The 22689-nt window shown below is 35.1% G+C and overlaps 1 protein-coding gene across 1 annotated transcript in view; it reads left to right on the top strand.

Annotated features, from left to right (window-relative positions):
- The window catches only part of RICTOR (RPTOR independent companion of MTOR complex 2), a gene marked incomplete at both ends in the record, with an annotated part of 89265 nt that overhangs the window by 42809 nt on the left and 23767 nt on the right, over positions 1–22689 (top strand). Inside the window, 13 exons of the mRNA XM_082013123.1 lie at positions 579–646; positions 3158–3240; positions 3843–3930; positions 4906–4996; positions 5124–5190; positions 5300–5380; positions 7216–7316; positions 9532–9694; positions 10109–10210; positions 13011–13057; positions 15336–15471; positions 16040–16239; positions 17251–17377. Of these exons, the coding sequence (XP_081869249.1) occupies positions 579–646; positions 3158–3240; positions 3843–3930; positions 4906–4996; positions 5124–5190; positions 5300–5380; positions 7216–7316; positions 9532–9694; positions 10109–10210; positions 13011–13057; positions 15336–15471; positions 16040–16239; positions 17251–17377 (1354 nt within the window). The remainder of the gene's footprint in view (positions 1–578; positions 647–3157; positions 3241–3842; positions 3931–4905; positions 4997–5123; positions 5191–5299; positions 5381–7215; positions 7317–9531; positions 9695–10108; positions 10211–13010; positions 13058–15335; positions 15472–16039; positions 16240–17250; positions 17378–22689) is intronic.

Here is a 22689-nt window from a genome sequence, read left to right as displayed (position 1 = left end):
ACCCAACTGGATAAAGCCTTGAGTATAACCTGGTCTGGCCTCATAGCTAACAACTTCTTTGTACAGGAGTTCAGACGAGAGACCTTGTGAGATTGCTTCCAACTTGAATTACTCAGTTTTTTAAAATTCTAAAATGGCATTAGGTGCTTAGTTCTGGGTAACTGAATAAGGTCCAAATCTTTGGGTCCCTGCTGTAGACTCATTGTCGGTGGAGGTGCAGAGGTGCAAACATACAGACGTTTACTTTGTGATGTCCTCGTACCATGGAAACTCCCCTGAAAAAGGAAAAATAATAATAATTAAAAATCCTAATCTTTGTGTGTGTGCCTACACATTGCATAAACTCATATACACACACATATATGCATACATACTCTGGATTTTATACCCCATCTCAAATCCCAGTTAACTACTTTTTACTTGGTATGTTAGTAGCACTGTTTGTTGTATAGTAATTTACTGTCTTGTGACATATTGTGACCCCTGCTCGTTGCAGCGGGTTGGACTAGATGACCTTTAAAGGTCATTTCCAACCCAATCTATTCTATGATTCTATGATTTGGTTTTTTTAATGACAGGGAGGACAGAGAAGCACGGTTCCTAGCTAGTAAAATGGGAATAGTGGCAGCATTTCGATCATGGGCAGGTAAGATTATTTTTTAGTTTGTTTGTTTGAAGTTGGATGATTGGAAGGGGAATTTTGCTTTCTAGTGTGAGAAAGTGGTTTATTTAAATACAGAGTAAGTCATTTGATGCATCTAATTTCTATGAATATCTATCTTCCTACAATGGCACTAAGGTATGTTTTGATATTGCTAAATTGGAGGCCGCATACATACTTTTCTTTGACTGACTATACTGACAGGACACAGCTTCCCCCAGCACCTCCTATCCCATATAGAATACTTTCATGATGGTACTTCTTGACATTTGGTGGGTGAGAGGATGTCAAAAATAATATTGTATCATAAGAATTTGCCTTTGAGATGGTTCTGCCACTGTAAACAAGAGATATCTTTGTCTCTGTGAGATACCAACAGAATAGTTCCATTAGCTTTTAGCAGGTGCTATAGCTGAAGAGAAATTGCAGATGGACATAATGTTGGATTTTTCATGTAGAAGACATTTCTAAATTGAAAAAGCAGATTTTTGCATTTTTCGAAATATTTTCGTGGCAATATTACAATATCTAACGTGAAGATACTGCTTCAGGGACTGCTCATTCTAGTAGTCAAGACAGTGTTTTGCAAATAAACTAGATCAGTTGATAATACCATTTACCAAAATTTTTGGTAGGATTTTTACAGACTATACTTAAGAAAGATTCAGACTTTATAGAAAGGCTTGTTTGTTGTAAGACTAGTTGCTTTATTTTTTAATGTTCTGAAAATGATCAGGAAGCTTAATTTAATATCCAGGTATCCTTCAAAAGTTTCTCATATGTGTTCTCACTTCTCTGGGGAGGAAGCTTGGCAAGTTTGTGACAACTTTGAAACTCCTAGGAAGCAATTTCTGATAGGAATGTTGCTGCATCTTCCTGAACTTGGAGGCGTAGAACTAATATCATATGCCTGAAAGGTCAAGTGACTGAAGACACAATTATCTTCAATGTTACTTCTCATGGCATATTCACTGGTACATGTTCTTCCTTTCTAGTATTACTTGTTAAGTCTCCAACTTAACATCTTAAAAGCTTTCAGTACAGAAATGTCCTTAGAGTGTCAGTCTTCCCAAAGGACATGTAGCTAAACCAGGCTTGGTTTTGGTTTGGCTTTTCTGGTTTTGGTTTGGGGTTTTTTGGGTTTTGGTTTTTTTTCCCTGTCTGTATTATCTGCTGTGTTCTACTGTTCTGCTCTCCCTATGTTCCAGACTGTGTTATTCTTCAGAGCTGGTGGTTACTATGTCCTTTATCTGTAAGTGCAAGTCATGTTCTTAAAGATAAAATTGGGGCATCCAGCAATGACTGCATGCACCCAAATCTATTCCTGCATTGCAATTGGGATATGGCCACTATATGCTCTTGCCAAAAATAGTCCTCTGAGGTGCACTGTGGAACATATTTAAATGCCTTTAGTGTGTCTGTGGCCACACGGGCTTCTCTTTGTGACATGGAAGTTTTGAAATTGAGGACTTCCTTAAAGTTCGTATAAAGTCATTTAAATTTAAAGTTTGTGTCATGTCAAGTTATATTTGTATTAGTAAAAATAAGTAGATGAGTAGGTGACTTTTTTTAATCTTTTGGTAATTTCTAAAGAATGAAGGCTTGGGTTTATTTATAATATGTAAGAGAAAAAGGTGTGCAAACCTGGATTCTTTTTTTCACTTAAAGTTGCATTTTGGAGAAACTTGTTTTCTGTTTAGCACGTTTCTGTAAGTTTTATTTTATTCTGTGAAGTATGAAGAGAAATGGTCAAGGAAATGTCACTGTCTTTGCAGCCACATTTTTCATGAAGAGACTGTATATAAATTGAAGCTGAAAATCATTGTAAGCTTCACGTGGTATTCTGTAATATTTAGAAAGAATTTGAAGGCTTTCCCTATTAATATTGAAATATTAAACTGAGTAAAAATACAGTGTAAGAGGAGCAAATTCTGGGAGATTTTATGCAAATTTAAATCTGCTGTGTTAAAACTTCAGGAGATGAGCAGTGGTCATTTGGGAAGAGATGGTTTAAAAAGGTGCACAGAGAATGTTATTCCACATGTTTAAACTTGCTGTTTAGAATTCACCTGAGATTAAAAACTAAATGATTTGTTAGGTTAAAATACAGCTTTTGATGGAGAAACTGCTCACAGTTGTGCCAAGATGATGCAAATCTTTCAGGTTTCAGATGCATTCTTTATTGACAGTTTTGTCTTCTCTATCTGCCACTTATTCCATGTAAATGTTGTTTTTGCAGATAATTTGAAAGTATTGTTCACAGCAGGAAGGACAAAAGTAGCTACAGTTTTTAATGAGGAAGCAGAGTTTTGTGATTGGAAAGTTTTGCTAAATATTACTGATTGGAAAGGAGATGAGATTATAAAACTGAAAATGGTTATGATTAGTAATTTTTATCATCTGTGCTTGCCCTCAAACTGGAAATCAAATTTAATAATACGTCTAATGCTTTTTTGTTTGGTGAGGGAATATTATTATGTATTTAATGTTTTCTAGGTATTATTAGCCTGTGCAAACCTGGAAATTCTGGGATTCAATCTCTTATTGGGGTACTCTGTATACCAAATATGGAAATACGGGTAGGTGGTGAATATTTAGTACTGATGTAGGAGTAATATTGTTAGTTAATACATTCTTAACATTTTAACAATTTAGTGGTTTAAACACACTTGTTACAAGACCACTACCGTAGAGTTTTTGACCCTCAAGTTCAAGTCTGTATTTCCATCATACTTTGTATGTCTGAGAGGAGGGAATGGAAGAGAGAAAAGTATGTAAATTTGTTTTTTTACTCTGTACACAAATCAAAGTAAGTTTGCAGTAGCTGCACTTACAAGTTTAAAGCATAATAATCAGAGCTGAATCTAAGATTACCAGCAGGAAGTTGATGGTGGCAGCAGTAACTGTTCTAAAAATCTGTAATCCAAGTAGTCTGAGCTTCTGTAGATGTCATAGTGACAATAAAACACTGCTCTAAAGTAAACAAGCCCATTCCCATCTTCTCCGTATTATTTCAGTTTATGAAAATAAACATGTTATCAAAAAAGGAAACATTGAAACAAAGACAACAATTTTAGCACTCTACAGAAATCTCAACTTCAATATTAATAGTGAACAAAAGGACAATTTTTGTAAATCTGTAAAATTAATGTTGTGATGTTTTGGGTTGGTTTTTTTGTAGCGAGGTCTGCTTGAAGTTCTCTATGATATATTTCGCCTTCCTCTCCCTGTTATTGCAGAAGAATTTATTGAGGCACTTCTCAGTGTAGGTAGGTATTAAGAACCAGTTCATATAAGAATTCTGTCTATTAAGCTCTTCTACAAATTTGAGGCCTTCCTTGTTTGTTCTGTATTGTAAATTACATTAACTGTTTCATCACTGAACTCATTGGGTGCTCTGAAGTCCTTTTTAAAATTGATTGTCTTTTAGTGTTGTAAGTTTGATAAAAGAGGAGCAATGGAGCATTTAGAAAAAACTGTGTAAACACAATACTACAAATTAGACTTCTTTTAAGTGTGAGAAGCATATTAGTAATCTAGAAGTGTTGGTGAATGTTCCAGTAAAGTTAATAAAAAGAGTCTTTTCTATATACTGTATGTCTGCTGTCTATCTGTACTGCATTTTAGCAGACTTTTACTTTTCCTCGAGCAAGTGTATGATTTTTCATGTCTTTCTATTTAGCAGAGTTAATATTTATCTTTAGAATTATTCCTTTGTAAACCCAAGAGTATCCTCTGCTTTGTCTCACAATGAAAAAGTATGAGCCAAAAGGAGCAAGTTTCAGCCTTCATTGTTCCAGCAATTCTCTTCTCTAAGCTCTGTTTATAAATGTTGATTTATATCATGCAGTTGATTATAAAAGCTTAATCCTTGTTCCACATTTATAAGCAAATAAGTCATTCTTTGTTGCAAACCTGCTACTTTGTGACACTGATGTACATTTTAAAATTTTAGGTGTTATATTTTCCATTAAACAAGATTAGTGTGTTTATTAGTTGGAGATGTTATTATTTTGGTTGATACCTAGATACAGTCTTTATCCTAATCTTAAAGTTAGCCTTGCTTTATTCAGGAGTGTGGATTAGATAACTTGTTAAAGATCCATTCTGACAAAATTTTCTATTATTTGAAACCCGAAATAACATTTGTTTGCAAGAACTATTACTTAACCACTGACAACCATTAAAATAGCACTATGAAATCCAGTGTTATAATCACCATCGTCCATATTTTCTTGTTCTAGATCCAAGCAGATTTCAGGATTGCTGGAGACTTTCTGATGGCTTTGTAGCTGCTGAAGCTAAGACTATATTACCCCATCGAGCCAGGTCAAGGTGAGTGTTTAATGAACTAAACCCTTGGTTTTGTTTTGTGCTGTTGTTCACAAAATATTTGTTGTTTTCTTGCAGACACAATGAGAAATGAATTTTCTAAACTGTTTCAATACTTTGTTCTCTTTAGGCCTGATCTCATGGATAATTATTTGGCTTTAGTGCTTTCAGCTTTTATTACCAATGGACTTCTAGAGGTAACTAATGACTTTAAACTTGAACAGATGCTTGTTACTTTTTCCCTATATACATTAAAATAAGATGTTACACATTTAATGTTGGTAATAATTTTCTAAATTTTTGAAGGGTCTGGTTGAAGTGATCACAAGTAGTGATGACCATGTATCTGTTAGAGCAACTATTCTTTTAGGAGAACTTTTACACATGGTAAGTAAAACTTTTTGCTGAGAATAAGTAGTATTAATAGCTAGTTGTAAATAGATATTTCATAGCTTTTAATTTATGTTGCAAACTTGGAGTGTCTAATTTTCATCAGAATAATGGGTTAATTTGCATTACATGTTTTGGCATTTTGTATTAAAAACAGTATATATCAATAGGAAGGCTGTTTGGAATGTATTGGAAGTGCTGGGGCTTCTGCTTCAAGGATCATTGTCAGCACTCAAACTCTCACCAATATACTTCCTTGCCTCAGCAGCCAGTTGTATTTTTAAGCTCAAGTCCTGCAAACTCACCCATCAGTTACTGTGATTGCGAAAAGGGCTATTGCTAATTATTGCTTTTTTAGCGTGATTGTAGCCCTCTGGCAGTGTATTTAGCTTTCTGCTTCACAGGCTAGGCAGGTTAAACTTTTTTTTTTTTCATGTTCAACTTGATATGGCCAGGGCACTTGATATCATTCATTCAGGCAACTGCAGCTCAGTGGAGTGCTCTTTCAACACTGCTATGGGTAGCACCTGCTACAGAGAAGCTTAAGGGACCTTGCTTCATTCAGCTTCCCTCCACCTGACATATCTTTTACAGTAGCTTCTCTTTCATAACCTAAACTATTTTGGTATAGAGATGATATTATTGTTTTCATAATATACTCCAGTGCTCCCTTTCAGCCTCCTGAGGAGCTGTTAGTCATATGTGAAGTGATATGATTTACCTTTCTTGTAAAACAGGTCTGTTATTTTTCACATCCTTTCTTGATGGCAAAAATTGCATATGGAGCAGAGCATTTTTTGACCAGTTTTCTTGTGGTTTTTTAATCTTTTTTCCAAGATGGTAAGATTGTGAAATACAACTTGTCTTAGAAAAATATGAGTATGAGTTATCAGACATTGTCTACATCTTCAGACTATCGACTCATTTCAGTGGTGCTTAATGCTCCAAAAAACAAGATTACAATCCAGATACAGGATTGCTTATTACTGCAGTGACTTAAAACATCCCAGCTCATCAGCATGGGTCACAACAAATATGTCCTTTAGTCTCTTCTGTGACTTTTTTCTTCAAACAGTTGGTGGAATTTCTTGAGTATTCAGTCAGCCATGTACTTTAAAAAGAGGAATCTGTAATAATGTATGCTATTTTTCTGGTTTCTGGAATACTTTTGAATGGGAGTGACTGTTACTGACATTTGAGTATGCTGCAAAGGTATTTTTTGTTTTCTGAGGAGATGATTCATTAGTCAGAGATGACTTTATCAAAATGCTGAATAAATATTTGTGCTTTAATTTCATTTTAATAGAGTGAAGTAGTTTATCTTCATTATTCCTTAGTTTTCCAAAAATACTTGCAAAACTACCTGTGTTTTCCAAAATAAATGCAATTAAATGTCTAGTGACTGAGAGAGTTACGTTAGTTCATCAGCTTTTGGGGGGCGATGGACGGAAACATGGGTGGTGAAAAGTTTTTAACGGAAATAATCAGCTTAAATTGTATTTCTGATTTTAGATTGTTTTAGTACTTTTCTGCATGTGGCATAAGGATATCTGATGCTTTGCATGTTTTTGTGTGTTACCACTTAAAAAGCCACCAATGTAAACAATACAGACTAGAAGGCTCTGAAATCTAGAATCATCTTAAGTTACTTTAAGTTGTATTTCAGATTGATTGGTTAGATCAAATATTCAAAACAGTATGTGTAATTATTGTTCTGATTTTATGCAAAAGGTAGTCTTCATCTCATGCATTTGTGAAAGTCTTGTGAAAAGCGGTAGATTCTTCAAATGTTGTAATAAGTTATTCTAACTGGTCTTTTGTTGTTTCCTTAGGCAAACACAATTCTTCCTCATTCTCACAGCCATCACTTGCACTGCTTACCAACGCTAATGAATATGGCAGCATCTTTTGACATCATGAAAGAGAAAAGACTGTAAGAATTTTAAGTTACGCTTAAAAGCAAAAATATTTACATCTCCTTTTTTCCCTTACAGTTGAGTGAAAACCTGCAAGTTTCCTGGTGGATGAAACCACTGCTGTCTTTAAAAGCAAGCGAATGCATGCATACAGAAATGCTCTGTCACAGTTACTAGGGAAAAAATAGTGCATTTTTCCAAAAGTGTGTACAGTAACAATTTAGAAATTCAGAAGGAAAGTTCCGATAGTCGATTTCAGAACATTTTTGCATAGAATGCAAGATTTTTACACAGAATTTTTCTTAAATGAACTCTGAGGCTCTGTTTGACCAAGCAATATCCAAGACCTGTTCTGTGTGTTTGACCTCTCCATTGTTTCACACTTCTTTTTTGGCATTTTGATACAATTAAGCTTTCAAAACTAAAAAGGCCTGTACCAATTTTATTCTTCTGTTATTGTTTGTCTATAGCTAACAAAATAGTAATAGAGCAAATCAGTGAGTCATTATCAGCGTGAGGAAGAGCAGAAAATGTGATATTGTTACGGAGCTGGTTTATGGTTTGGGTTTTTTTAAACCTTTTTTCTCACAAGAAAATGGTCGTTGTAACAATAGTAATTATATTAAACCTTTCTGGTACTTCTGTTCGAAGTTGGCACTGATATTTTTTCAGTTTCTTTCAGTTCCATTTAAGTATAAGAATGCATGAACAGAAATTTTGAATTTAGTGCGGCATTCTGCAGTGGCATGTAGGTAAGCAGTATTAGGGAACTGTTTGTCACTCATAGTGACCATCAGATGAAGTATATTTACGCGTCTGATGCAATAAAAAGGTTTATAGAAACTTTTTGTTCCTCTTTGAACTAGAATTATCTGAATTTTGAGATTAAAAGAAGCCCATAGGTTTTTGAAAATTTTATTTCACTTTTTTGTAGAATTTCTCTGCACACCTACTAATCTTGCAATTTAACCTCTGAAGTGCTTTGCCATAAAATAGTGTCTCCTGGGTACTTCAAGTATTTAAACCTCCAGAGGAGGTATTCTGATAAATGTATGATAACTTCATATTTTGTCTTTCATTGTGTAAGTTACAGAACGTTTCTGAACTACTACTGTGAAATGATAAGTGGTGTTTGTAGAGTGCCTCCAAGAAACGTGGTGCTCATGTCAGTAGAAGCTTTTGATATGTAAAAACACAGTTGTTTTTGAAAAAAGGCATATCTGAAACACCATCACAGGATGTTTCACTTGGTCAAAACTGTGGGAGGAGAGGAAGGACAAAGAACAGGAAGGATACATTTGTGGATTATTTGCAGGTTTTCTGCTTTTTGGTTTTTGTGGACATACCTGATAGATTAGTAAGAAATCCCGTTTTTGTTGGACAAAAATGATTTTGTAGAAGTAGTATTTTTTATTTGGGGATCTTGGTTTTGATCAACACTCCACATTGTTTCATAGTCTGAAAAACTGTAAGCCACCTGTTACAAACTAAATAGATGTAACTTATCTAAGTGACCAATTCAAAGTTATTTGTTTGTTTGAAGGTAATATAAAATAAAACCACTTTCGTCCCCTACAGGAATTTTTGTTTAGAGTAGAGAAATGCAGACTTACCTCCTCAATCCTTACTTTACTTGCTCAGCAGGTTTTTATTCTGCTACCACTATTTTGTTATTAACTATTTCTGTCCTTGTCAAAAATAATTCCTTTTATTTCCTGTCTTTTCCTGTAAAACTTCTTACATGTTGTTGCTGAACTGTAGAGATATAAAGAGCAGGAAACATACTACTGATAATCCTGCCACTCTCGGGGTGGGGGGGAAGAGAATTTACAAGAAATGCTGTTAGTCAAAGTTGAAGCAAGCCCCTTCAGCTCTCAACTTTACTGCAGAACGTTGATCTACTGTGACATCTCACAGTACTTTGTCAGCTTTACGGTATCTTCTGTGAACTGCGATAGGCACCACTAATTGTGGAGTAGAAGAAAAGGTATCAGTAAGACTCATTCTTCAGTAACAGAAATTCTACAAGATAATTTTCTGTATAATTTCAATACAAGACTGAGGCCTATGGAAGTATGAAAACTTGTATCAGTAAAATTATTTTTTTTTAATTTGCTTCAGAACTGTTGGTCAATTCTTTCTTGAGCTGTGTTTATTTACTTAAGATATAGCAGTAGCGCTTTTTGTTGGGTAACAGTTGCCAAATACTGATTATAGTATTTTTTCTATTAGACGAGCAAGTGCCGCACTCAATTGCTTAAAACGTTTTCATGAGATGAAGAAAAGAGGACCTAAACCTTACAGCCTCCATTTGGATCATATTATTCAAAAAGCAATCTCAACCCACCAAAAGAGGGACCAGTACCGTGTGCAGAAAGACATCTTTATTTTAAAGGTATTACCATTATTGATTTTTTTTCAAAACTGAATTTGACTTGGTATTTGGGAGACTTAGATCCAAACCCCCAAGCTTCATTCTCTCAACTAATGCAGAGCCATTTATGTGATTTCTTCCTAGTATTTTTTTCATTTAATTTGTCTTGTAGGTACTTGTGGATGCTACATTGCAGTTCTAGAAATTGAGGAGTGAAATTACAATAATTTTTAATGCTTTTTGGGATCGAATGTGATCTCTTACTATTAGATTCTTAATGCAGTACTATAACCATGCAGTTTACTTTCAAATACAAGTTACTGTGGAGCATAACCCTTTTAACGGTTGTTACATAAACAGTAAGTATATCACGTGACAAAATGGCAAAAAATTATGCAAGGAAATTTACTGTGGTTTTTCATGTCTGTATCACAGGATACAGAAGAAGCACTTATAATGAATCTTCGAGACAGCCAGGTTCTCAATCATAAAGACAACCTTGACTGGAATTGGAATCTAATAGGGACCATACTAAAGGTGAGCTTAAAAAGGGCATCATATTATTTTTATGAAATTGTTTGGGGAAAAAAGTCTCCATTTCGTATGTGAGCATTGAATTTCTAATACTAATTCCATACTACATCCCATAATTTGTTTCATTTCAGAAAATTGCGATCTTATGGGTTTAATCAGTGCTTATATAGGATCTTTGTGTACGAAGAGTACCTTAAACTATATGCAAAAATACACTACCGTTAAATTCAAAAATTTCTTAATAAGCATGTATTAAATTTTATATAACTTTATTTGTATAGAAATAGATTTTACAGAATTTACTATAATGACTTAAAAGTTGCTAGTGGTTTAGATGTCAGTTCAAACTACACAGGATTACTACCTTATTCAATTTTATAGCAGATTTTTTTTTAGTATAACATGAGCTGAAGGTTAAGGCTGGAGGTATGTTATAGATGGAACTTCAGATGCTTAGATTGAGCCACATATGAAAACTTCATCAGTATGCAATCTCACTGTATGTTTTGAACCAATATAAATATGCCCATAGCATGAAGTTCATTATAAAATTAATTTCATAGAATTATAGAATAGTTTGGGTTGGAAGGGACCTCTAAAGGCTACCTAGTCCAACCCCCCTGCAATCAGCAGGGGCAGCTTCAATTAGATCAGGTTGCTCAGAGCCCCATCCAACCTGACGTTGAATGCTTCCAGAGATGAGGCATCTACCACCTCTCTGGGCAAACTGTGCCAGTGTTTCACCACCCTCAGTGTGAAAAATTTCTTCTTTGTATCTAGTCTAAATCCACCCTCTTTTAGTTTAAAACCATTACCCCTTGTCCTATTGCAACAGGCCTTGCTAGAAAGTCTGTCCCCCATGTTTCTTAAAATACTTCTGACAAGGAGGACATTATCTTAAATGTATTTAATGCGCAGCTTTTAAGAGGCTGCCACTTTTTTAAGCAGAAAACTTAACTTTCTTTGAGTAAGAAAACTTTCTAAGAAAACTTAAACTTGTTGTTTCCTTAGTATAGTCCTGAAACCAAAATAGTTCCTGTCATTCTGTACATCAAAGCTATCCTTATGTTGTTACCTGCAAGTAACATTTTCTTACTGTGTTCTTTACTGTGTTATTATAAAGATGGTGAAAGTACAAAAAAGGATTAATGGTGACAATGATAATCAAGATGATACTTTTAAAAAATAAAAGAAACTAAATATTTCTGTGCATTTTTCTCAAGGACTGGTAAACTTGAAAGAGCAAGAATCTGATACAAAGACTTGAATATGTATATGACAGTAGCTTTGCTCCACCAAGTGTCACTGTTTACAGACTATTTACTGCAATTACTAGATTTACTGCATTACTAGATAGCTATGATTATTAATTGTGGATTGTTTTGCCTTTGATTCAGTATAAAGATATTATCACGAAACTATTTTTCAGAATCTCACTGTTTCTTTAGTCTGTGTAGTGCTTTGACAATGGAAGCTTTACATGGTTGACCACTAAGGTGTTCTGGTGTTTTTTTTAATCAAAAATTTAGGTCAAACTGTTAGCTTCCCTGCTACCTCAGACCTCCCCAACTATGTTTTCTACTGCCCTGTCAAACAGTTGCCAATGTCTCAAAAGCAGGGACTTCTGTCTTTTAGAATGACAAGTTTCTGTGTTTCCTGGTTTAATCCTAACCACTTCTGTTCCTGTGTTAAACTGCACAACGCTAGTGTAAACTAAGATAACGTTATTGAAGTGGTTCATCTTTAGTCCCCCTCCATCCCTGAGCAGAGTCCGGATTCCACTGTTTGGACTTCACTGTTCCATGTGGCTACTCACCTCCCTTGTGTTTCTGTCGCAGCTTTTACAGCTGTGGAGCATGAGCTTTCTAGCCACTTCACTACTTGCATCTCACGTGGTCCCTTACTGCCTTTTTTACTTCCTCGGTTTGCTGTCTAAGCTGCCAAAAAGGCAGCAAAAGTGGCAGTGGTCAGGATGGAGGAATTGTTTTTGTCATTGATAGTAGAACTTCATACTTTATGTGGCACCGTGGGTTCAATGTTACTAGCATAGTCATTTTTACTCATCATTAACTAGTGCACTATATGGCTTAATACTAGTATACCAATTGGAAGTGGAGAACTATATCACTTAGGTAAGAAGGGAAAATGTTTGATGCACTTTTTTTTATCCCTTCCAAGGAGATACTTACTAGTAGCAACAAAAATACATCTGAAACTACAGAGACAACAGATAGCTGTAAAAACAAAGGAAAATATAATAGGAAGAAAGGATAGATCCAGAAAAGAACATTATGACTATGTGTTTAAAGCATCTTACAAGGTATCGACAGAGGAGTTTAAATACCATCTTAATAAGGAGTATTCAAGTGACCTGTAACAAAATAATGATTATTTTTAAAACAAATCTGATTAATAGTGAAAACAACAACACAAAATTATTTCCCTATTATGCATATCAAAATATGTTTGTTATTTGCAGGGAAGAAACTGAGCAAAATTATTTATTTTTCATTAGCATGTCATAGTTTGCTGTTTTCATTAGAATTGTGGACTTGTACACATAGCATGTGCCTGACATTCCCTGTCCTCCTGTAGGAAAAAATCAAACAATTTTTGGAGGAGGAATTGTGAGCTTTTCAATAAAGTAAGGGTATTTTTTTCTAGCTAACATAAGATGCAAACAAACCTTACACTTCTAATTATTAGGTAAATTATTAGGTATAGTAGAAATGAGGAAATTTTAGTGACTAATTAAGGACTGATGTACAAGTTTCATATAATGTTATATTTGCTGTTTTTCTAGTGGCCAAATGTAAATCTAAGGAACTATAAAGATGAACAATTGCACAGGTATGTAAAAAAAAAAAAAATTATGTAGACTTCCTTTGAAGAAAGACACTTTAAAAAACTGGTTTTGATACTGCAATAAACCATTCCTTGGATATGTCACATTTCTAAAACTTCATATATGGATAAGCAGCAAAAAATGAAAATTTACATAATTAGGTTGCAGTATTTGCTTTAATGTTTATTTAAATAAGTAAGATCTTTAAGCTTTAGTGGTTTCTTTTCTATGCACAGATACTTTATATATTTATAATTTCCTTAACAAGAATCATACTAGCTTTGCAAACACCAAATATTTGGTGTCTGGAAACACTTATTTAAAATTTCATTTTAAACCTTAAAGTATTACCTCTTTGATATTTCATACATTAGTATTTGATGTCAGCACTTGACAAATTTTGACGAAATAGGTCTACAGTTGTACAGTTACATAGTTGTAGCTTTCATCAAAAACCATGAGGAAGTTATCTCTAGTATCTATTTATGGCAAGGGAAGCATGTGTGATTTGAGGGGAAAAAACAACCAAACAAAAAACAACAACAGAAAACCACACAAAAAAACCCAGTACAGCTCTGGTTCCTTTCATGTCTGTTGACATTAAGACATCTTTATTACTTTTGTAGGTATGTAGTAATAGTGTTACTAATTAGTTCCTGGATGTCCCTGTTAATATGCATTTCAGAACTTGATTTGATTAAATTATTTTGAAGAGTAGTTCTGTGTTTGTAGGCATGGAAAGCAGCTTCTATCTAAAGCTAAAACACATGCTGAAAGGCTCACTCTGTTCCATTTCAAACTTTTGCTAAAAAGTAATCAAGCTACTTTTGTATTGTATTCTCAGCATAAGTGGTAGTCCCATTGTAATCATAGCTATAATTTAATTGTGCATTTGTAGTTTTCTGGGTTTTTTCCTTCCCTAAACATTAATAGCTAATCTGTTCCCAGCTGTGACACCCACCCCCACCCCTCTACCTATCTACTTGGGACAGTGCTTGTGCTGCACTCAGGCATTGTTCAGTGCAATGTAACACTTACAGGCCCAAGTAACTGAATTCCAAAATAATAGAAAATCTAAGATTCAGTTAGTGTAAAACTTCTACAGTTGGTTGATCTTTTCCGCAGGTTTGTGAGTTAGATGCTCTAATGGCTTTAAAATGCTGTTGCTCTTGTTTAATTATAACTAATTAAGCCCCAAATCTTTCTAGTTTCACTGCTAATCATAAAAAAAATTTCAGATACTTTGTTTTTGAAGTGTAAAATACACTTGTTTGTCCTTTCATAAATTGATTTTTTTTTTCCACTGCTGGTGTTCCTGTGATGAACTTATGGCTGTTAAGCTGAAATTCCAGATAATTTTTATACAACCTAATAATTATTAATTATAGATATTAATATATTAATATATAATTATTATTAATAACCCAGCATAAAATACATTTCATTTGACAAAATTTGAAGAAGCTCTCAGATTTCATTTATAATTGGTCCTGTGTTTGGAGTTGCGGATAGTGGCTTACTCTCACTTTGTTAACTAAAGACGCAGTGCTTCAGTTAAGTTTTCTTAGTGCTTGACACATCTACCTTCAGACAAAACATTCTGTGCTATTTTAAAGCACAAATGTGTGTTTGTTTTTTGACTGAGAATTGGCAGGGGGAGGTTCTTCACTGAAGAGAAGTTTTGTATTTGCATTCCTGCAATGCAAAACTGAGCTATATTGCTCACCATGATTTCAGGAAATCTGAGTAAGGGTCGACATTTGCAGTCACTGTGTTATGCCTCAGAAATGCTTAAGGGAGGTGAATGAAAATACTGTTGCTAAATAAATATGGCCTTTTCCTGACAGAACATAAAAATTATTTTTCAGGGTAGCATTAACTGTTATAGCTGAAGAAAAGTCATGTCACAGATTCTTTTTTAGCTCATTAAGTCTAGAGAGTATAGTCTTTGAAACTTGCCACAGGATAAATTATGTCAGAATAAATTATAAGCATGAGAATGAGGAGAAAGATATGGATTCCAAGAGCATAGAGTTTTTTACTTCCTTTTCTTCTTTTAAGTTACGGTGTAGAAAATGCTTTATAACACACAGTGCAGCTGCCTCTGTGACATCATGTCTGGATAGACTCATTACTGCTACCTGCTACTCTTAATAATTTTTGAAAATTTATTGCCAATAAGCTAATTTAGTGATAACATATCTTTTATACCAGCATTATTTTGAACTATGGGGCTGTCCTTGTCACACTGAAAAATAGCAAATTCTTTTTTACTTTCCATAGGTTTGTAAGGAGATTGCTATATTTTTACAAGCCTAGCAGTAAATTATATGCCAACCTGGATCTGGACTATGCCAAGGCTAAACAGCTCACTGTTGTGGGTTGTCAGTTTACTGAATTTCTTCTTGAATCAGAAGAGGTAAGAAATTTTTAGGTACAAAACTGGAGATAGAATGAGTAGTACTGCTGTATGCCAATTAAAGGAAATAACCTTAATTTTAGTAAAGACTTCTGTACAGTTTCGGTGTTAAATCTGAAATGATCAGTGTAATTAAGAAACATAACTTACAATCTCGAATTGTCCAGATGAGACACTGGGGAAGATGACTGTGTTTAAGTATTTAATACAGCTTTATTAAATGTGACTTAGGGTTTGGAGGTTTTTTAATTTTGCTATATGTATCCTTCCTTTCTCTACTTCCTTCTTTCCTGTGTGCTAGACTTCTATGCCTCAGGCCAGAGGAAGATGTCCCTGAACAATCCTTTTCCTGGAAAGAACAAAATTGGTCCTAAGATGTCTCCAAGCTAAACTCCTTTGATTTGCCTTGAACCTTTTTCTTTAGTCTGAATTGTTTGCCAGCCAGCAGTTCTATTTTGTATCTGTACTGTGTTTGTACATTTTTAAGAAATTTAAAACAATGGATTTCAGTAAAGAAGAGAGATCCCGTTCTGTTACTAGTAAATGCTATTATTCTTTGTTTTGTTAGGATGGACAAGGTTACCTGGAGGAATTAGTTAAAGATATTGTACATTGGCTCAACTCTTCATCTGGAATGAAACCTGAACGTAGTCTTCAAAATAATGGGTTACTAAATACCCTTAGCCAACATTACTTCCTGTTTTTCGGTACTCTCTCTTGTCACCCTCATGGAGTGAAAATGCTTGAAAAATGTAATGTGTTTCAGTGGTGAGTGTTTTTATTCTGTTTGAATTGTGCTTACAGGTATAATAGTTACAAAAATTGTACACTATGCATGAGGACCACCATCTGTAAAGCTGAAAACATGAAGTAAAGGTTCCCAGTTGGGAGGGGGTGGAATTTTGGTGTGTTTTTTAAGAAAGGGTCTTTTAGTCTGTCATTACTGAACAGATAGAGGTGATTGTGTCACAAAATAGCTTACTTTTTCCTGTCCGCACCTCTCTGACAGAAATCAGTATCAGGAAGGATGATACTGTACTAAAAAGAAAGAAAGAAAAAAAACCAAAAAAAAACCAAAGCAAAACCCACATAAACCACTAAAAACTGGCAGGTGTCATGTTGTTTGTGAAATGTGATGTTGCACCTAAACTTTAGTGCACCTAAACTTTGTATTTGAGTGAAGCTGTGGAGTTCAAAGTTTTGTTCAGCTACAAAAAAACTTGCCTTCCGGTGGAAGTAAACTGGCTAGTGGCTAATACCAGTTTATTTTAAATGTAGTAAACTTTAAGTGAAAAATCAGGTGTTCTGATATACTCTTTTTTTTTTTTAAGTTGTTTTCATTGACTGTTAGAGTGCAAGTTCTTTACTGGCTTCGGAAAACTTGATTTACAATAAAATCTAGACAGTTAATAGGACTAACCTTCTGGCAAGCTTTATATACAATTTTACAATGAAGAATTGTTGACAGAGCTTCAGGAACATTAATTTTTGTACTCATAATCACAAATTAAACTACGCTGACAAAATTACTACAAAGCAATTATAAAAAATGTTGGTTTGGGGTGGTTTTCCCTTGCAGTTTAGTGCATTATTTGGTCCCCATTTGACTAACAGCTGTAACAGTTTAAAGTCAGTCCATTTCCTATAAAACCTTACTTTGTATTCTGTGTTTATAGAAATTAAAGTCTAAGTCAAACTACGTAAGTTTAAATTATTGGTCGAATGAATAAATCGGTTTGAGTGGGTTCAAATACTAATTTTTGTTTTCTTTTCCCTCAGTCTTCTTAATCTTTGTTCTTTGAAGAACCAAGATCACTTGTTAAAACTGACTGTTTCTAGTTTGGATTACAGCAGAGATGGGTTAGCAAGAGTCATCCTTTCTAAAATCCTGACAGCGGCTACTGACGTAAGTTCAATTCCGTTCCGTTGTTACTTGCCGCTAGACTTTTTTTTTTATTATTCAAAGTGTATGTCTTTATGATGCTGTATATCCAGAAATTTTTTTATTTTTGTATTCTGAGAAATGAAACTCCTACAGACATAGCTTTTGAATTTGCTGTGGACTTCCCACCTTATGTTGTATTTGTGCTCAGAAATTCAAATATGGGGTTCCTCTCATGTATGAAGGGGGTTAAAGTCTTTAAATACATAAATGAAGTGTAACATTATTGTCTAGGTCAGTGGACATCCTAAATCAGTGGTAAAGGGATTGTTTTGACAAACAGAAATGTGTATTTCTAGTAGTAATAAACAGGTTAACCTTCCAGTGGTCATTACTACTTTAGTAATGATTGAGGTTACTCTGGTGGAACTGAGCAGAAGCTGTAGCTCCTGGAATGAAAGGTGGTGGTTTGGAAATAGGCATTGGGATTTGTACTGCTGAATCAAAGGTGAGTGGAAATAAAATAGACTTATGTAGACTTGGGAAAGGAAGGTGTTGAACTTTCTAGAAGAGGGAAATCAATCAGGTGTAACATAGTAGACAAGCAAGTGTTGATGTCAGGGAAATGGCAGTTACTAAGTTGAAATCTAACTAGGAAAGAATTTTCATTACTTCAGGGAGAGCTATTCTTTTGTTGCCTGGACAAGGCGGAGTATATTTTAGAGTGGATACAAGAGGGAGTAAGGAAGTGCTAGCTATAAATGGCTCATTGTATTTTGGAAGAGAAGAGGGAGAGAACGAAATTGAGGATATTTCTCTGACACTATCAAAGATATGACGATTCTTATGGTTAAAAAGTGGAGTCTGAAAGTAATGAAGATACTTGGGGTCGAAGGAACGACTTCTTGACAGAAGAGGGTAAAACTCCCTAGTGAATAATTTTTAAGTAATCTTTCAAGTAAGTGATGACTCTGATAGCCTTTCTCCAGAGTTTTATGCCTAGTCTGAGCAAGGAAACAGAAATCAACATATTGCAAGGACACATGCCTGTGTCTTTAATAATTAGACTCCTAAGCCTCTGTTAGGTGACTTCCAGTTAAGAGGAATTTAGACTGTGGAACTTTATTTAGCTGTTTCTACTGAGATTTTGTATCAGTGGGTACTCCCTCCTGCCCCCTCCGCCACCTTCCAGCTATTTTTACCTCGTAAAAAGGGGCCATATGTGGGAGAAGAGCACTCCAGCATTTCAGTTTCTTCTAAATGCAGCTAGTTAACAATTGGAAAAAAGTCCAGGCATGCTGTCACAATCTTTTCAACAAAGTATACAGTTACACTAATTTGAGTCATTTTATTATGAATTAGTTTTGTGGTTTAGATTTTGGGAAAGATTTCTTGATTCTGATACCTAAAGTATGAAGTCTCAAATTCTGTTTTGAGAGACATTCTTCCAAATGTTTTCAAGCATCCAGTACCACAAGCTTTATGTAGGTAGGAATGGGTCGATGTTCTCTCTGAACGTACTGTCCCAAGTATATACAAAACCAGAAAGCAGTTGAGAGCTATTCCTGCTCTTAGTGATGATAACTTAAAAATACAGTCTCTGCCTATTTGTAATTCAGCTTAATGAGCAATAGGTAGTACACACTTTGTGTACCTCAGACATGGGTAGGATAGACATCGCTCTCCGGAACCTTAGCAATTAAGAAATCTTGTAGAGCCCCCAGGTTTACCCATTTCCATCCTGGTCTGTTTGGGATTGTGAAAAGGATTAGGGATCATGATCTGATTGCTGGCATTACCCTGATTATTTAAGGCCAGGTCTTGACACATGTTGAAGTATAACTCTTTGGAGAAGGCTAAGAGACATTCTACAGGCTCAGAAACTTAAAAATGCAAATATTATAGCTCAAACTTAAATAATTAGTTTTAATGTTAGAGATCTTTCTTGCCAGATACAGTGATACCTTTTCACATCCATGATGTTTTAAGGTGTCAGCCTACATTAGTAGCCTGTGGCTACTCAGTTCTAGTGCTTCCATTTCGCAGTCTCTCATTGATGCATGGATCTAGCAACATTGCCTAGGGAAACAGCAGAGATTAAGTAACTGTCTATTTTCAACAGTCTCCTGAAATGTAAGAGAGTAGAACTTATTAGGATATATCTCAACTGCCATGCAATGACTTACTCTATAAGTAAAAGTGTAACCTTTCTCATACGTGCACAATGTGGGTCAGTAGTCCTTAATAGCAGAGTTAGGTGTGCATTCAGGTATAGCGGGTCTCTAACCATAGCAATCTCCAGGCAAGTTCATAGCTGAGATGTGTTGTGATGTAATTCTACTGTTTAGAATTCAATGTTGCACTGGATGAGACTGTGCCCTGATTTTTGTGTGCTGCAATACCATGAGAATCCCTTCAATATTTTCTTTTAAAAAAATTCTGATAACACATTTAGAAATAAAAAAAAAATTATTTTTTGTTCATCACAAATGTAAATGAATCTTTTACTATCATGACACTAAAGAAGAAAAATTTACTGCTTGAACCTCTTAAGTAGAGCCTGACTTCCCTTGTGATAAATATTGAAGCCTGAAGGATGGATAAAACTACTCCAGGCTGTTTTGTTTCATGAATTAGTTGAGCTGAGTATATCATAGGGAAATATTTTGTATATTTCATCAAAAAGAGGAAAATCACAAATGGAATGGATTGTCTTAGCCAGCAGAAATGGGTCTACATTTACATCAACCAAAGAGGATTTATTTACTTCCTTAAGAACTTATTTTCCTGTTTTACTGTGTGCCATACTGCATATGTTCTTATGGAGCAAACTGAACTGATGGGATTTTGAAGAGAAAACTTCACTAATTACTGCTTGACAGAAAAGCAAAATGTTGACTTGTCAAAGAACCCTGTGACAGTGCTTGGTGCATGCAATATTGCCAGTATGATCTCTTGGACAAAATGCTTGTCTTCAGAGTTTCTGGTGTTTGTGCTCCCAAAAGAAGATGAAAGCATAAAAAGCTAATCCAAAGGATAAAATCTTCTTATTATTCTGGTATAAACTGTATCATTAGTGGTATAAGTGGTATTTTTGAGCAACTGCACTTGGCAAAACTACAAGTCTTTCCAGAAATTAAAATATTCATGTGAAGTGGAAATAGTTGTCAATTTTGGGAGTATAAGATAGCTGAAACAATATGGAAATATTGAACTGCCAGGTATTTGTATGGGCAGTTCCACTGACTGAGAAGTAATTTGGAATTACCTCTGTTTAGATGTTAGGGTAAGATATCTGCCTTTTTCTGGGTTTTACAGTGAAGCAGTCTGGAATTCTGAAACACCAGCAATGTCAACAGCAAAAGAAAACTTACTCCTTTGTATTTAGGAAGCATGATAGGAAAAATTTGAAACTTAGGACGGTGTATACCACTCATGGCTCTGTCCCATCTGGAGAATATGTTTTCAAATATTACCAGAACTGTGATTCTGTCACCTTGGACAAGTGAATCCAAAGGTTAAAAATGAACATGCAGTTCAATTCAAATAAGACACTTCAAAGCCCTTCCACCTTCCCTTTATAAGGACTTCTGACGAGGACCTCCTAGGATGATTGGAGCTTGTATAGTAAGCATCTGGAAGGGTTTGTATTAATTCATAATCCAGAAGACAAATTGTGATTTTAATTCTATGTGCTGCCCCTGGCTTCTAAATTCTCTTTAAAAGCAATAAAAATGTATGGAACAGGATGTAATTTCTGAAAAGCTGTGTTTTGTAAGAGAGAATGACTGTTTCCAGGAAGACTTTTTTCCTTCAGAAATTTTCATTCCCTGAGACATAGATTAATGAAATATCTTACCTGTTTATTTCAATAGCTGAAGATACTTTTTTTTTTCTTTGGGTTAACTGAGGTTATAGCCTAATATACCTTTTAAACCTGCCCAGAGCTGTGAAGCAGATTTGTTAGCCATTTGCTAATGGGTGTCTCTAAACACGGAAGAGTAATTTCTGTAACCAGCTTAGCATTAGCAGGAGAGAGTAGCATTTTGGGGTCACTATATACAACAAAAACGTTTACAGAGCAGTATCACTGTAGACCAGTGAAGCAGAAGCACATCTTAACCTACTTGCAGAAGTGCTTTGGTCATTCATGCTAAAGCAAATTAATACTGCTGCAGCTGCCTTTCTGCCAGTTCATAGCAGAAACAGCAGAGTAGCCAGTGTGTCCTCAAGTGCTGCAGTTCATGACCTAAAATTTTACCTTCATGGGTGGCTAAGGGGTAGACTTATCCTACATGTACTGGCATCTATGCTGAGCTGATTACATACAGCTCAGCATAGTGACGTCTGACTTCTTCACTTCTAAGGGTCTCAAAAGCCCTTTAAATAGTAAAAGTAAGAATCTTCTGACAGATTTAGTACAGGGCTTTGTATATATTTTGCAAGTGGTTCATGCATGGAGGAAAGAGGGGAATACCTGTTTCCTCAGATATCCTATACACTGGTTTTCCTGTCAGTTCTCATCAAAAGTAAAAACATTCCAGGATTTTGCTTCATCTGGAAAAGCAATGCTGGGCTTTGCCAGCCTGATCTGGGGAATGCATACAGGTGATTTTGCTGCACAAAGGTTGTGGCTGTGCTTGAAGACTTTAGGACCATTGGAAATGCATGGAATGGTTTTGCAGCCCCAGATCTGAGGTTTAAATGTCGTAGTCTGAGCCATTCCTTGTTGTAAAGAACTTTTTCCGTACTTCAGTTACTTAAAACCCTGTTCTGCTGTTCTTTACACCTTTTTAATTGTTCTTCTTTTCCTTTCTGATGATGGTAGGAAAACCAGAATTGTACTCAGTGTCCAAGATGTCAGCACACACTAGATTTACCTAGTGACAATGCTGGCACAATTTACTCTGCTTTCAGTGGTTTTGGTTGCCACTGAACTTCTATCTAATGCTTCTACAGAACTAACTAAAATTAGCCCCAAGATCCATTCCCTGGGTGGAAAGAGTTGTTTCAGAGCCTGTTGTCTGTATAAAGCTGGGATTATGTTTTTCCCTTTACCTCATTGTTTCAAACTTATCTGCAGTGAATTTTATTTCGTACTTTATTGTCCCATCAGTGATGAGTTCCTTCTTATATTTTCCTTCTCCAAACAGAAAATAAAACTTGTTCTAATTCTGTACTAGCTACCTGGATAGATTAATTCATATTCAGGAAGTATTTCAGGAAGTACACATTATTAGCTTTTCTTCTCTGTACTGCAGTCAGTGTGGTTATACAAGTAACAACGATTCTTTATAGACAGATTTTAACACTTCAAACTCATGACATGGAATTCT

Source organism: Phaethon aethereus, assembly GCF_964289735.1.
Source record: "Phaethon aethereus genome assembly, chromosome: Z".
NCBI lineage: Eukaryota > Metazoa > Chordata > Aves > Phaethontiformes > Phaethontidae > Phaethon > Phaethon aethereus.
This window is presented reverse-complemented; position numbering and strand designations above follow the sequence as displayed.